General features: G+C 35.9%; 1 protein-coding gene across 1 annotated transcript; it reads right to left on the bottom strand.

Annotated features, from left to right (window-relative positions):
- Positions 1-2315: 2315 nt before the first annotated feature.
- Positions 2316-8880, bottom strand: LOC306882725 (eukaryotic translation initiation factor 5-like). The gene is made up of 12 exons (XM_079437569.1): positions 8800-8880; positions 8426-8613; positions 6946-7225; positions 6714-6795; positions 6437-6609; positions 5683-5794; positions 5075-5202; positions 4831-4992; positions 4039-4200; positions 3375-3539; positions 3132-3272; positions 2316-2825 (listed from the first exon to the last, which is right to left on the bottom strand). Exons 3-12 carry the CDS (start codon positions 7015-7017, stop codon positions 2730-2732), a joined length of 1293 nt encoding a protein of 430 aa, XP_079293695.1. The 5' UTR covers positions 7018-7225; positions 8426-8613; positions 8800-8880; the 3' UTR covers positions 2316-2729.
- Between the last annotated feature and the right edge of the window lie 8139 nt (positions 8881-17019).

Here is a 17019-nt window from a genome sequence, read left to right as displayed (position 1 = left end):
AAGGGGAAAACGTCGTCATACCATAACAACTGTGGCACACCTTGTTCAATTGAAGTGCAATTTTAACATATTACGCGAGATTTCAGTTATGTAGTCAGTGTGTTTTGTTTAAAGGTGCTCTTTTGAGAAATATAGCTAGTTAAAATATTGTACACTGACATCAGATGAAAACTGGATTTATTGATCATACCGAAACCAGATTCCAGCATGGAGCGGGTCGCCCCCTGTGGGCATCGCCATGTTGATAAATAAATAAATAATGTATATCAAATATCAAGTAAATAGAATATATGCCTAAAACACAGACAAAAAATGTATACTAGATATTATTTACAAATATGTGCAAGGTGATATATAGTGTACAGAAACTGCCAAAAACACTTGCAGTTTAATAAATATAATTGAATTTGCATGTTGCATATGAAATATAAGAGTGCATTTACATTACATTACTTTTACAAAGCGACTTATAAATGAAGACAATAGAAGCGATCAAAACCAACAACATGCAAGCGCTATGACAAGTCTCGGTTAAAACAAACAAAAAACTAGTGTTAGAGGGTCAGATATATACAAAGAAGACAGATAGACAAAATAGAATTAGAATAGAGAGTGCTAGAGTTAGAAGGTCAAATAAAGATGCCATTTCTTGAAGATGTAGAGCGATGTTAGAGAGTAGTACTGCCATTGCATATGATATCATGCCTTTTGGTAAAATAATATTAAAATACTCCTAATTAAACAAAATAATGCAAAAAAAAGATGATAAAATGAATAAATAAATTGCTAAATATAACCGCTATCATATTTCTTGTATTCTGGTCCACTCTGACAAAAAAAAAATATATATATATATATATATATATACATATATACACACACACAGCTGCACAGGTCTTTGCAGACTGACTTTTGCTTGGTCTGTGCTTGCTTATTTTAGGTCCCATGACTGGAACCCCCCCCCCCCCCCCCCCACCCCCATTTAACATAAACAGCTATGCAATACCTATGTAATACCAAAAGTCTAGTCATCCTTATTGTAGGCTTCACTGTGTAAATCTCAAAACATGTTCCATTTTAATTAAATGCCAAATGTCATGATCATCAGAGGAGCTCATACAATGCTGGGTGGACTTTAGAGTCAGAAAAAGCTGAGAACCACTGACTTACAGTAATTTGCCAGTCAGTGTTGGGGAAAGTTACTTTTAAAAGTAATGCATTACAATATTGCGTTACTCCCTAAAAATGTAACGAATTACATTAGGTACGTTACGTTACTTTTACGTTATTAAATGTATTTCGCGTTATTTTTAAATATGAGCAGGGCTCGATTGTTTGTTTTTAATATAAGTTCTATTTATAGCAAATGCAATGAACAAACCTCAGGCTGAAGGAAAAGTAAATTCACATCTGTACAGTAGAGCACAGGAGAAGGCGGTTCAACACTCTTCAGCAATACATTTTTTTTCAAATCTAAAGTCAAATTGGTATGGTTGAACTGTATCATCAAAGGTCAGCAGCAAAGACATTGGTTAATAAAATGGGATTAGATACATTTGTGTTATTTAACATTTAATTATTGCAGGTTTGCGTCATATTCTGAGTTTGCATCTCACTGTTTTAATTCATTTTTATGAATACTAAATCGTTTTTTTGCGAGGGAGATGAATTAATGCACATTCACATTTAGTGTAGAACTGCAGTAATAGTATGTTCACACAGTGCACACAACACCGCTGTACTTCCGATTTCTCCCAGCATGTAGACAGGAGACTTGTCATTCAATAAATGGGAAAACAAAGTAACTGGCGATACTTTTTTGAAAAAGTAACTCGGATATTTTCTTGTAAATTAAAAAAGTAACGCGTTACTTTACTAGTTACTTGGGAAAACCTGATTACATAACTCGAGTTACTTGTAATGAGTTACCCCCAACACTGATGCCAGTTTACAGATGAATCTTTAGATATGTACTGGTGTATGTTTACCATCTAGTGGCTATTTTAGGCTTGACGATCAACCAGTAGTTATTTTACACAATAGTTGCCAACAACTTTTTTGAATAAATTCTACTGCTACTTGACATAAATCAATGAAAAAGATGTCGCAAGAAAACCCACCTAGACCACCCTGACTCCAAGTCTATGTCAGAAATGTTCTTTGCATATTTGGAGTAAACAAGTTTTTGGATGGCAGGGTTTTGGTGAGAAAGCATGTGGTTGAAGCAACAGGGGTCTTCTATAATAGCTGCCACCTCTGAAGTAAAGTGAATGATGAAATCACGTGATGCCAAAATGGACAGATTTGTATCATAGTTCACCATTATTACGGTTTATTTCATGTATTCTGTTACACAGACTCAGGTTACAATCTTGTTTAGGTAAGAAAACAAAAATCATCCATATAACGTACAGCAAAAACCTTTAATGATTTCAAGAAAAACAAAAATCAGATGTGCAGTAAAAGCAAACCCATGAATCAAAGTCAAGCTCATAATACAACAAAATTGCTCAATACGGATAATAAAGCTCAAACGTTCTTAATACATCAGCAGCAAGCCGATGAAAGAGCTATATTAAAACCATTGTTGTAAATCAAATATAACGAAGGAGAAAGTGGGACAATATAAGACTGGGGCTAAACAGGAGGCCACTGTGATCCATTTTATCAAGAGGAATGGGAAGTAGCAAGGTTCCAAGATGGCAGCTGCTGTTTCACTTGTCATTTCTTTAGATGGCATCTATATCAAGGTCATCATCCTCTTCTGCTTTCTCAGGCTGAACGGTCTCCACCTTCAGCTCTCGGGCAGAGGAAGAGTACACAACCTAAAGACCAAAAACAAATGAGAAAGATGAAGAATCAGAATATCACACAAGCCAGCACAACAGTCTCTAAAAACACTCTAATTCTAGCCCAGAGAAGACTAATGTAATTACACTAATTACAGTCCCAGGGCTCCTGCTGACAGTTAAAATATAAAGCTGTTTCTCTAATTAACTACTACATTACCCTGTGTGTGGCTTGTGTAAGATTTAGAGTTTGTCCATGCAATATTAAAAAATAAATAAATAAAGGGTATATTATATACTCTCCCCACAAGTTCTCTCAACTTTAAAAGTGTAAGAAATTACCTCAACATTTTCATCATCTTCCTCCTCTTCTGCTTCACTCCCCTCACTCTCCTCCTCTGCCTCCTTCAGCCATTTGACAAAGGGAGCTGCCTTGGCATGGATCTCCTTGGCCAGCTCCTTGGAAACATACTTCTTAGATACCTTGAAACACAGGAAAATACATTTTTTGAGATTTGTAGTTCACAGTTCATGACCCCAAAGTTATAAAATGCTCTATCAATCCAAATGATGAGTAGGTTGTACCTTCTCTGCCCACATGAGGATGACATCCTCCTCCAGGAGATCAGCATCATAGAGGGCTTTGAGAATGATGGCCACTCGTGGCAGCAGCTGACTTGGATGAAGCTTCACCAGACACTCGAAGCCTCCCAGCAGATACTTCTGAGCTTTCTTATCGTTGTGGCAGAACTACAGGAAAATGAGAATTTGGCACTTTCGTTTATGAATCAAAAGCACTTTATCTTTTGAGGAACCAGTAGATCATTTAAATGGATTCAACTTCATTTATCTAAGCAGTGGGCGGAAAAGTGGTAGATATCAAAGCTGCTCATTTTATAATTCAAGACTATATTTAGCATGTCTTTACACTAGCATCAAAGCTTGTCAGCAAGTCTCTGCGTCCTGCTATAAATACTCATCTATCACTAGGCCCAGATGGAAACTTTGTATTTTTGATACCAATTTTAGGGCAAAATCTGCCAAATTCTGTGTGTAAAATTCATTAAATGGAGCTGAGAGTACTATACTTTGCTCAAGGCACAATCTAATTAACCAAAATATTTAATAAATTAACAAGTGATTAACAACAGCAGAAGGTCTCACATAGTTCTGTACATGCAGATCCTGTGTGGGCCGGTCTATCACATTTAAAATTAAAACTGGTGTTTTTTGTTTTTTTAATACGTACCCGCAGGAAGTGACGTTTGTATTTCTTGATCTGGTCTCGGATGTTCTCATCAAAAAGCAGTTCACTCAAGATAAGTGGGCCCATGGCTCTCACATCCAGTCTTTCTGCTTCAGCCAGAATCTCTTTATCAGCCGAGTCTATTGTTCCACTCTCTTTCTTTTGCTGATCAGAAAAAACAGAAACTCTCTTCAGTTGTTTGAATTCTAGTGGCATCGATAGAACCTTGGTTATTTATAACTATATGCTAATTTAAATCTACTACACAGGTACAAAAGGTAAACTACCATTCAAAATTTGGGTGTCAATATTTATTTTTTAAATTCATTATTTTAATGAAAGCAGCACTTTTTCCCTTCAACTTATCAAAGGTGACAGACATTTAACAAAAGATTTTTGTGTCAAATAAATGTCCTTTTGAAGCTTTCTATTCATCAAAACGTTAAAAAAAAAATAAGTACCAGCTTCTCAGCTGTTTTCAACATAAATATATCTTAAGCAGCAAATCATCATATTAGAATAATTTCTGGATGATCATTTGATACTGAAGACTTCGTTAATAAATTTGCATCAAAGGAATAAATTACACTTTTAAGTGTTCTTTTACATTGTAATAATATTTCACAATATCGTCGTTTTAACTGTATTTTTGATCAAATGCATGCAGCCTTGTTGAGTACAGGAACTTCTTTGACCAACCCCAAACTTTTGAACGGTAGTGTAACTCCACCAGATACAAAGATGTCATTAGAAAATGTTTTTACATAGGAAACGGATAACAGTGACATTATTTACTTTCACAAAGTTGTAGAACAAGTTGACCCTCTCCTCCAGGGTTTTCTCCAGGTCTTCGCTGAGGGTCAGGTTCTTAGCATGGTCACTGATCTCCTCCATACGCCGACGCTGGGCCTCCTCTGTGGTTTCCTCTGCCCAGTCATCGTCGTCTTCCTCACCATCCTGCACATCAACATACACTTTAATATACTGGTTACAAATTATATTAACAATATATGTATAGTTATTCACAAGTATCTCTTACCACAACATCTGGTGCATCTATGTCGTTATGGTTCCCAGCCTCACCACTTCCCGAGCCATTCTCCTTATCCTTCTTTCTGTTTTTCTTATCTTTCTCCTTCTTCTCTTTCACACAACTACTGTCAGCCTCTGCATTTCAAACAAGTTTGCAATTAATGGGGGTTATAAAGCTTGTATGCAATGATAACATCAGAAATATAAAAATCAAGCAGTACTATACTCATTTCCAACAAACACGAGGCACAAATCTAATGCTAAATATAGTGAATAACAGTAGTACATGCATTTTAACTAGTGCTGTCAAACGATTAATCGCATCCAAAATAAAAGTTTTTGTTTAAAGAATAAGTGTGTGTACTGTTTATTTATTATGTTCCTATAAATACACACCCATGCATGTATATATTTTGAAAATATTTCCATGTATATTATACAAATATATTTAATATGTAAACATAACATATTTTCTTAAATATATACATGCATGTGTTTGTATTTATATATACACATAATAAATATACACAGTACACACACATTTATTCAGTAAACAAAAACTTTTATTTTGGATGCGATTAATCGTTTGACAGCACTAATTTTGACACGACTCACCAGGTGGGTTTTTGAGGATGAATGTGCACAGTTTGTTCCGAGTGTCCAGCATTCTCCGATTACCACAAGCCTTGCAAGCGCTTCCGATGGTCTGCTTCTTTGGGTTAACATGCTGAGAGACAGAGAAACTAACTGAACAACAGATACCATGAGGAACATTTCTGAAACGACCTCTGAATTGTCAAAGGTTTCGATTTTCACTTAAAAAAAAAAAAAACAGACATTTACAGCCTTTGTGCTCTGAAATGTGAGCACTAGAAACGGTGTTGGTATTGTTGAACTAATACTAAAAATCAGTTTTTGTGAAATGGGAAAACAAATAAATAAATATTAGAGGGAAAAACTTGAAACAAATTAGAGATGTTGCTTTGGCACTAACTAAAATAAAATTATGTTTAAGTACAATTACTAAAACTAAAATAAGAATAAAGCTAAAGAGAAAAGAAAATTTAAAAAAATGAGCACACAGTCACTAAAACTTAAAACGTAAGCTGAAAATATGAAAAAAAATACTATAAAACCATATAAATAATATTAAAATAACACTAAAGTAGACCGATGCTATTTTGTCATCACTTTTGTAGGCGTTATGGAGGGCAAAGGACAAAATCGGGTGTACTAAACATGACATGCCAACTGGCCTTGTACTTGCCCCAAAAAAAACAAAAACAAGTTTAAATACCCTTCAGAAGGTTCTCTAAACATTATCTGACCGTGAGCTTTATTCAGCAAGCAACCCTAATTGTTAGCTTACCAGGTCAGTTTCAGGATTGTCACACTCGGAGCACAGCACAAACTTGCGGATGAATCCATCCAGCATGTCCTGCAGTTTGTTGGCTTCATGGGATCCGTTTACGATGTAGCGGTCATTCTTTGCATCAAACTGAGTCTGTGCCCCCAACTCACAGCCAAAATACTTAGTTGGATCTGAGGAAATAGCAAAGGGAAGAATACATACATTACTGTTCCACAGCAAAACACTACTAAAAGACTAACAGTTGTGATTTAACCAATTATAAACACAAACGTACAGGTTGGAGGCCTATTCAGTGCCTTTGCAACATCAACCATGTTGACAATGACCGTCTTGATTCCATTCCCTTTGCCTTCCACCTGTAATTGACAGTGGGAAAACTATTTTTTAAATATTCTCCAACTCCGTATCAGATTGTTACTGCACACAGCAGTAAGAGAATACTATTATGTGCAGAAATAAATTATGTTTTTTTTAATATGTAGCATTTAGACCAAAAACACTAGTACCTTGGCAATCAAACGGGGCATCTTGTAGCGGTAGAACTGGTCCGACACATTGCGGTTGACATTGACAGACATTTTGAGTGATCTGAGGCACTATCAGCAAGATAAAGAGATCTTGAATGGGATTTTTTGGGTATCTTCTGTCTGGAGAAGAGGGGATGACATAAACAACTGCAAGTGTGCTCGGTCTCTGACATGAAAAAGATCTTGCCACAGTGGCTGCAAACTCCTCGCTCGTGGACTAGGTTTCCCCCGCTCACGTTCCAACAGCTGCGCAACAGCTCTGAAAAGCAAAGAGAAATACACTATTATACATCAGTTCCTCTTAATTTGATCATTTACTGGCGTTCCACTTGGTGACACATTTGGATTGGATTCTTTCTAAACTATTTTTGTTGGTAGAAGAAATATAGAAACTAACTGGCCAATTTGTATCTAGAGCCAAATCACAGTCGTGCTGATATGAACATTACTTTCATCTGTTAAATCATGTTATTAATAATGTAGGCCATTTATATCAAGACTGTAACCATACATCCAGGAGGATGAAACCAATGTTTAGCGTTTATGAAGTGCAGCATTAAGAATATTAAATATTGGGGCAAATTTGGCCACATCTGATTACTGTGGGGACTTGCTCCTCTGAATATCTACGGTGGTTATGGCACTGGCTTGTATGATCCACAATATACTTAAGATTTAAAAATGCACTAAATTGTTTTAATATTCTCTCTGCCATCTGTTATTAAAGGTTCACAAACGTTTGGGGGTGAATTAAAAAAAACAATCATGTAGCAGAGGCCTTGATCAAGACCCTAGCAACCCACGTCACTGACTGCGTCAGCAGGTACAAGTATGACTCAAGCCAAATGAACACGTGGTGAGGGATATATTTAAGAGAGTTACGGGACAGAACAATATTTCCGATACCAAACAAATAAAAGATCACGATCACATGTCTATTGGCTGGTCGAATCTAAAGTACATCAGTCGAGCAGGAACTGTAAACGTTCAGAAGCCACGTAACAGCATTTAAAGGTGCTTTATTATTGATTAGAAATATCGAGTCACCCGTGTTGCACCCAAGGTCGATAGACACGTGTAAACCCGTTTTAACTCAACCCACTCCGCTGTTTTTACATCGAAATAAACACATTTAATACTTACGACAGCGCGTACATTACCCTAAATGATTAAAACACAGCCCAACTGGAAGTATAGTCGCTTTAACAAACCTCAGACTGGTATAGCTGTGTGATCTTCGCGGTGGTGCAGAGTGCGTCACGGTTAGCGCGCGGCGGAGTGCGCAAAAGCACCGCGACGCCATTTTGTTCCCCTCCGTCAAGCTAGCGCACACCCATTAGCTAGTTATAAAAGCCTCCAAAAACACTCGTTTCCGAGACTTGGCTAACCAAAACGGATTACCAAATGTGTAATAGATGCTGACAAATCAGTTTATGCAAATGACCGCTCGGATACTCACCGTTTCCGTGAAATAAAGACATAAACACAACGCTAGTCGTCCACCGACGCAGTGAAGGGTTGACAGTGGAGAGCCAAGAGATGTTGGGTCGTGATCCAAGAATGTAACACGACACAACGGTAAAGACAGATTAGACCTGGGAAGTGCTGAGCGATGCAGCCGATGGATATCAGATATCTGGAGAGAAGCTGGATTAGAAAAAGAGAGCTAGATTTGTCAAACGTAACTTGGCAACACACTTGCTATGATAAGAAAACAAACGGTTTTCTAAAAAAAAACTGCTTTGGCATTTGCTAGACTCAAACACTACAGATATGTCTGAGACGTGTTAATGTGCCAGCAGCTAGTGTTTTAATATTCAAGTCGCGTCTTACCTTCCAGAACCTTCTTTGCTCCACGCAAAGGCAGAATGAGTTGAGAGCGCTGCTGCTGGGCGGGTACCTCGCCTGGAATCCACATAGCCCCGCCCACCGCGGCCATTCATTGGCTAAAATCACTTCCTGTATTCCATTTCTTAACGTTGACTTGCTCCTTTTAGCGTCAATCATCACTGTGTACCACATCATCACCATTTATTTCTGTTTACGTTCTTCTAAGCAACTCATACTGCGCAATGGAGAGTTATAGGTTACATAAGTTAGCCTAGCTGAGGCTTTTTGCATCGAACAAAATGCAGTGTCCACTAAAAGACCATTTTTAATAAAGGTAATACAGGGAGTTAAAGTTATATCATTTGGGTTACTGTGACCCAAATAGTCTTTGCAAAAAAAATATATATTTTTTTTCTATGTTGAGGTAGAATTAGAATTAATGTTGTCACCGCATGCAACTTAAATAAGCAAAAAATAAAAAAAAGTTATAAGGTTATAACATTTAGGATAGTGTGACCTAAATAGTCATTGCAGGTTACAGAGGTGTTGAGGTAGAATTAGAAGTAATGTCACCACATGCAAATTCACAAATAATGAAAAAGCACACTTAAAGTATGACTGGTGGCATGTAAGGTTCCATTTGTCAACTATTTAACGCAAACATAATTAATGTGAACAATGCGAACAAAACTAACAATAAGCAATACATTTGTTACAGTATGTTTTTATTTTTGTTAAAGTTAGTTAATCAAAATACAGCTGTTCATTGTTAGCCCATGTTAGCTTAGGCCCATTAAATAACATTAATATACACATACAGTTTTGATTTTAATAATGTATCCAGCAGTGTTAGGAAGGATACTTTGGAAATGTAATAGGTTACAGATTACAAGTTAACCTATTTAATATGCAATAAGTAGACCTAGTGTAACTTTTCAATTACTTTACTAAAGTAATGTAACTGATTACATTTGATTACTTTTCTAAATGTTTTCAACGGTTAATTATTTCCAAACATGTAAAGCAGACAGGGTTAACCTTACAGTAGTACTCAACACTGATTACGTTCAGACTTCATCACTTGAATTAAGATTATAATGTTTTAATTTTAAAGGAGACATTGGATGCAAAATATATTTATTTGCATATAAATGTGTCTTAGCAGTGTGTGGACACAATCACCCTACACTGTAAAAAAAAAAGTTTCAACTTAAAATAATTTGTTACCCCCGCTACCTTAAAATTTTTTAGTTCAGTCAGCTAAAATATTCCAGTTGTACCTTAAATTAACATTGAGTAACTTAAAATTTCAAGTTGACTAAACTACAAATTTTAAGTCAGCGGGGGTAACAAATTATTTTAAGTTGAAACAACTTTTTTAAACAATTATAAAATATAATTATAAAAATCCATTCACAACTTTTTTTTTAATCCCCCAAAAAACTAAACAGTCTCAGTTATCAAGCCATTTTGATTTTCTGAACAATATGATGTCATGTTGCTCAGGCCCCTCCCACCACTGACGTACTGTCCCGTATTAGCATATTTCTGCACTCAGCCAGTTGTACAAAATCCATAATTTTCTCCACGCTTGAGCAGCTGTAGCGACAAAAATGTCTTGTAAGCAATGCATGTGTTTTGTTGTTAGATGTAGAAGAATATAAGAGTCCAAAATTTCTCCCGACATCAGAGCCACTGAGGACGCAGAGGATTCGTTTTTGATTTTGATGGTAATGCGCCAATGAAAACACCTAAATTAATTTATGCAAAAATAATTTTACTCCATACTGCTTTCTGAACGAGGGACAATTCAAGGCAGGTTTTGTTAAAATGTTAAAACTCAAGGACCAATTGTTCATGATCCAGCTGCACCTCCAGAAAAAGTAAGTCTCACACTTTATATTTTATATGATTATTTGCGAATCGCCTTTGCTCTTCCACAGAAGAGAGGGGCGGGGTGAGCAGAGCTCATTAGCATATAAAGAGATATGCACCGAAATGAGTTGCTGTGAACAGAGCTGTTTTTAACAAGGTAAAAAGGGTGTTGTTTTTCACGACCACTGAGACCATTTCGAGAAGTCCCTAAAGAATCATACCTACTTGTGGAAAATGGGCATCTGATGTCCCCTTTGAAGCACAGCCACCACAAAATCAGACTTACTTTTAAATCATTCTGACATTAAATATAGATTTAAAATCATAAAATGAAAGGAAACACTGGAATCTAACAGTGCCTTGGGGGGAAAAAAACAGTTAATCTTAAAAAATAAAGCATGTACATAAACCCATATAGAAAATAAAAGAGTTATCAAATAAGCATGTTATAAACTCCTGAAACATTGGTGTTTGATATTTTAGAGCAGTCACTGCATTTTATAAAAGAAATCAATTAAATCTATGTGAGAGTGTGTGTGAAATAATTCAGATATAACCCCATTTGTAATTCTTAACAATTTCATAAGTAACTGTAATTTAATTACACATTTTTTTCTTAGTAACTGTAACTGATTACAGTTTATTTTATTTTGTAATTAAATTACGTAATTACGTTACATGTAACTAGTTACTCCCCAACACTAGCCAGTAAGTATATGGTGGAATCAGCATTAAATAAGATTAATAAAATGCTTTAGAAATTAGAAGAAATATCTGTCATTGCTAGTTCATGTTATCTAATGTAGTTAACTACTGTTAACAAATGAAAGCTTACACATGTTACTCATAGAGCTGGGTAGTAACTGATTACATGTAATCTGGATTCCAAAAATTAAGTACTTGTAAATAGATTTTAAAATACTCAAAGTCAGATTACAGTTATTTCTGTATTGATTACATTATTACATATTATTCACATAAATTATTCATAACATATTGATTCTTCCTAATTCCTCTTTTTTAACTGTTAAAGGTTCCTTTCTGGAATAGCCTACAGTTTAAATACTCAGAAAGTTCTATTGGCATTCACACAAAGACCAGTCATTAGTTAGCTACACAGCATTTGACCACTGGGTTTACAAAAATCATGTCAGGTTTAAGAAGTGTTTCAACATTGCATCAACTAAAAGCTTTCGTCTCTCAAACACATTCAAATGCAGAAATTCATGTTATTTCTTATTTACATGTAATGCAGGCATTACTTGTCCGGTGAGTATGCTGGCCATGCAAGAACTGGGATGTTTTCAGCTTCCAGGAATTGTGTACAGATCCTTGCAACATGGGGCCGTGCATTATCATGCTGCAACATGAGGTGATGGTCGTGGATGAATGGCACAACAATGGGCCTCAGGATCTCGTCACGGTATCTCTGTGCATTCAAAATGCCATCAATAAAATGCACCTGTGTTTGTTGTCCATAACATACGCCTGGCCATACCATAACCCCACCGACACCATGGGCCACTCGATCCACAACGTTGACATCAGCAAACCACTCGCCCACACGACGCCATACACGCTGTCTGCCATCTGCCCTGTACACTCTTAGAAGAAAAGGTTCTATATAGAACCTTAAAAGGTTCTATCAGGCGCTACATATTTGGAACCCCTAAAAGAACCCTTTTTAAGGGTTCTTTGTAACCAGGAAAAAGGTTCTATATAGAACACTTTAGGGGTTCCCATCATGGGATCATTCTTTGGATTTAATTTTTGTTTTGTTTTTATTAAATTTTAAGGCTTAAACAGCGTATATAACTAATTTGTCACTAGAAAAACTGAAATGTCCATAAGCATAACACACCAAGGTTTTGTGTGATCATGTAAGACATTTGTATTAGCATTTACTGTGACAAGCAATATATAACACAGCAATTCATAGTGCAACAGTTACAGAGATGAACATAAATCCATGTTTCTTTATTTATTCATACTTTTTAAATAATTTTTACCTGTCCACTCTCCGTTTTAGAAGTATTGTTTTTTCAACCCCCTCCACCTTACTCATCCATCCAACATGTCAGTCACAAATATATGTTGATTTCTAAGAAACCACAAAAAAAAAAACAACAACAACTGAATGGAATGTTAACTTGCACAAATAAATAAACTTAAAGTTAACTTGCAAAAAATTATTATTATTATTATTTTTAAATAAATACATAAGTTAGAATGTGAAAAGTTTGTCATCAAATAGTACCGGTATATTAATGACACTCTTATTTTGCATCTCACTACCAGGGGCCCGTTTCAGAAAGGAGGTTAAGTGAAAACTCTGAGTATGTTAACCCTGAAATCAGGGAAACTCTGGGTTTTCCGTTTCGAAATGGGAGGTTTGTCAAACCCGAGAAAGCAGGGTAAGTCAAGCCTGTTTCTGAGAGAGAGGTAACTTATACTCAGAGTCAGTTACCGTAGTAACTTACTCTGTGAACCTAACCTGGTCGGGAGCAGGTTTTTTTCGGAAAACCCAGAATTTCTTTCGGTCTCCTCTCCCTTTTTATAGTGTTAGCGAAGTTTAAATACCTTATTCATTCATTCACGCTGCAAAATTGATTTTCTTGCTGAGTATTTTTGTCTTATTTCAAGTACAAATATCAAAAAATTCTTAATATGCATTTTATATATAATTTTTTTTAATATATATTTATATTTTATATATATTTAGTCTTGTTTCCTGGGGGATTTTCCTTTTAAGTGCATTTTACATAAAACAAGTAAAACTGTCAGCCATAGGGTAAGAAAAATAATCTTAATGCAAACGGAAACAAGAATATATTTAATTTCTTACCCCATTGGAAGATAATTAGCAAAATAAGAAAAATGCACTTTAAAACATCGGAGATGCAGAGCGCATTATAAGTCCTGTATGCAGATTCTAAGGAAAGTGTGCATCCTTCTCACACTCATTCTGAGAATTGTCTCCTGGGCCCAAATCCGCCAAAGAGGGGTTTCACAGGACTGTAGGTCAGTGGTGTAAAAATGGGTTTAAATGAGGCTAATCTGATAAATGATAAAACAATTTTTAGGTCATCTTTATTTCCTAATACAAAAGCAAAAGTTAGGTTTTTTTTACTTTTGGATTTTAGAAATCTTCCAATACTTGACCATCATCACTTCATCTGTCAGTGGTTCTGGTGCACTGGTTCTCCCTCTGCCTTCTTGCTGTGGACTAGTCAGTAGTTCATTTTATTACTCTAATTAAGAAATGTAACTGGATTAGAGAATATTTAATTATGTGAAAAAAAGTGTTAGACTATGTGGAAAAAACTGCAGTGCATTGAAATAGATATTGAATGAAATTTAATGTCAAATGTTTGTAAAGTCATTTAGCCCACACCTATGAACCTTTCATACTTAAAGCTTTACCTGGATTGAATTGTGTTTTTATACTTCATTTTTAGCTGCTGCCATGTTCTTGTTTCTTTTTTTTTGTCTTTTTTTTTGTGCGTGTGGTCATGGGATACCATTAAAATGAATATTAGTTCAGTCATTTACAGTTTTCACCTCTGATATTATAACAGTTATTAAGTTATTGACAGTTATTAAGAATTAAAGTTAGCTGACGTCTTTTTGGCGGGAGCTGTTGCCATGGTGAATCGTAATTTCGGCGTTCCTCTGATCATGACTTTTCATAGTCGTGGTGCACGCGCTTAACTCAGAGTCAACCTACTTAGAGTTGAGTAAACTAACTCAGTTCAGCTGTTTTGTGACCGAAAACTCAGAGTTTCCCATCAAGTCAACTCAGAGTTCAAGTTTAAACTCAGAGTTGGTTGAACCTCCTTATTGAAACGGGCCCCAGGTCATTACCCTTTACCTTAAATAAATGTCAAATATTTACTCCAGATTCTCCTATAAACCAAGTAGTCTGACTTTTTTTTCTTTTTCTAAGCTGTAACTTTCCCCAATTCTGTAACCCATGAAAGATGGTGAGCCACATGTTTCTGAAAATGGAGCTAAAAGACTAACTATAGTATTGTTTTAAAATTTATAAGCATTAAATATAAATTTGACATCCAGATAAGCATTTAAACAATAAAACCAAAGGACCCACGACAATTTCTGTACTGGGAAAGGCTAAATAGTGCTGATTGAAATTAACTGAGTGATGGCTTTTGGATGCTCCATACTGAACTGATCCATTTTGATGCTAACCCTCTTTGCGATGATTAGGCTTGACATCCTAAAATGGGAATACAAGTCAGAAAAACATTTATTGGGACTATGGAGAGTGCAGTACAACAGGAAAAAGAAAGGAATCTCCCACAATTAAATCAAATCTGTATGTTGATGAACAAACAAGTAATGCTGCACTCCAGAGTCCAGACCTGCAGTGACAGTGCAACATATGTATTTATTTATCAATCAATCAATCAATCATAAGAACCTGCATGATAAAAGGTGGAAAATAGAAGAAAAATAAAGTTATCAGTAACTTCAGATTAGCTGATTGATGAGTTTCAGTTGGTACTGTGAGGAAAAAGAAATAATGTACCTTGTGTGTTATTGTTTTGCAGCAGGTTGGTCATGTTTTCTCGGACTTCCACTTTTCAACACTCTGATAAACTGGTGGTAAAACTTCAGTGCTCTCTGAGTTAGATGAACATCTACAACAACCAAATACAGCGTGTTTAGAATATTATACAATTACTTCAGCAAAACAAATAATTATATTATACTAAAACACCAAATACTCACAGTTATCCGCAGAAAAAATGGAAACATCTCCATCAGCTGCTTCTCTCTTTGTTCTTCTTGGTATGAATTCATGTTTATACGGTAGTCTGACGGTGATTTAACTTTGTTTCATCTTTATAGGCCTTTATCACAGTCCGCGTGTCGTCACATCCGGCTCCAATTAGTAGCGTAAAGGAATTTCCGCCTGCTTTATTGTTTACTGTAATTACCGTCAATGTTAAAACTGCGTATTCATACCGATTCCATACCATGTATCATGTCATCCTTCATTTTAATGTGTAACATTAGCCAATCTGAGCGACTGCCAGTCAGATTAATGAAGAGCACGCAGCTCAAATTACTGAGGAATACTCGGACTGATCTAATTTAATTTTTAATATTATTTTGTTTGTTTTTGAATTATATTCATTGTGATTAACCTCCCGTTCTTGTTCACAGTATAACGATATTCAATCGTTGCATGCAATCACGGAGAATAACTCAATTAAGATGATCAAACTTATTTTTAATTATCGTCTATGGGCTGGAAATATTTCTTTATTTGAACAACTTAAATTTCATGCAATTATAGAGGATTGCATCAAAGTCAGTGCGTGAAAAAAATGTGAGCATCATGTTTAATACAACAAGTTTGCCCTAAACCTTCAATTGAATCCTTCTATACAGCCTTTAGTCATAATTAATGTTTTAAGCTTTGGCTAATTCTAATGCTTATTAATGTGAAATGTTGTTTGTATAGTTTTCTCGCTGTTCTGTGATGAAATAAGGTGATAAGACAGTGAAGAATTGTAGTATGGCTCGCGCGCTCCTGTTTAAGTCACGAAATACGCATCGGGATATCGTGACAACACCTTCCTTCGTTTCATAATTTTCAGTTAATTGTTGCCAAAGACTATAGACAAAGTCTCTTTATGACAAGTCATGTCACTCGGCAGCCATCTTTGAAACGCCTCTCGGGCATCCAAGTGCAAAACAATTTAATAAAAAATGACGTTAGACTATATCATGAACTCTCACCAGCATTATTAATCAATTCACAACAGTTTTTATCAAGATACTTTAGGGATTCATGTTAAAAATGCCAAACCTCCTGGCGGAGAATTGTGCAGGCCTGGACAACGCGATAAACCAGCTTTCTCAGCGTTAGGCTAACTAAAAATGACAAGGGTTTAGGTGAAAGTAATTAAAATAAGCTCAAATGAATTCATTTTCTCTCTTACCAATGTAACCGTTGTTCTCCTGAGCTCTGAGCGCAGTCAGCGCACCGTGAACCGTTGAAGTTTAAACAGCGGCGCCCGCGCGCTTTTAAGTGGTCAAATGCGCCGCTGTGCAGACGGGACAAAACTGATCAGAGCATAGACACACGTTCAAGTTGTTTGCTGTTTATGTCAAAGATCATTTTATGCATCTGTTTGGAGGGATGAGTTATAAGAAAAGCCTTTTAGAATCTAAATGATACACTGAAACTCATATGAGCATGTTGCTTGTCAATAAAAGAGCTGCACGGCATCTTACATGACATGATAACCAGAACTTGCAATCATGTTAGTATGCTGATTAAATAGAAGACTAGTACCTATTAATAAATAGATCAAA

Source organism: Barbus barbus (genome assembly GCF_936440315.1).
Source record: "Barbus barbus genome assembly, chromosome: 16".
Taxonomy (NCBI): Eukaryota; Metazoa; Chordata; class Actinopteri; order Cypriniformes; family Cyprinidae; genus Barbus; species Barbus barbus.
The sequence above is the reverse complement of the archived record's forward strand: the minus strand, read 5'-3'. Positions and strand labels throughout refer to the sequence as shown.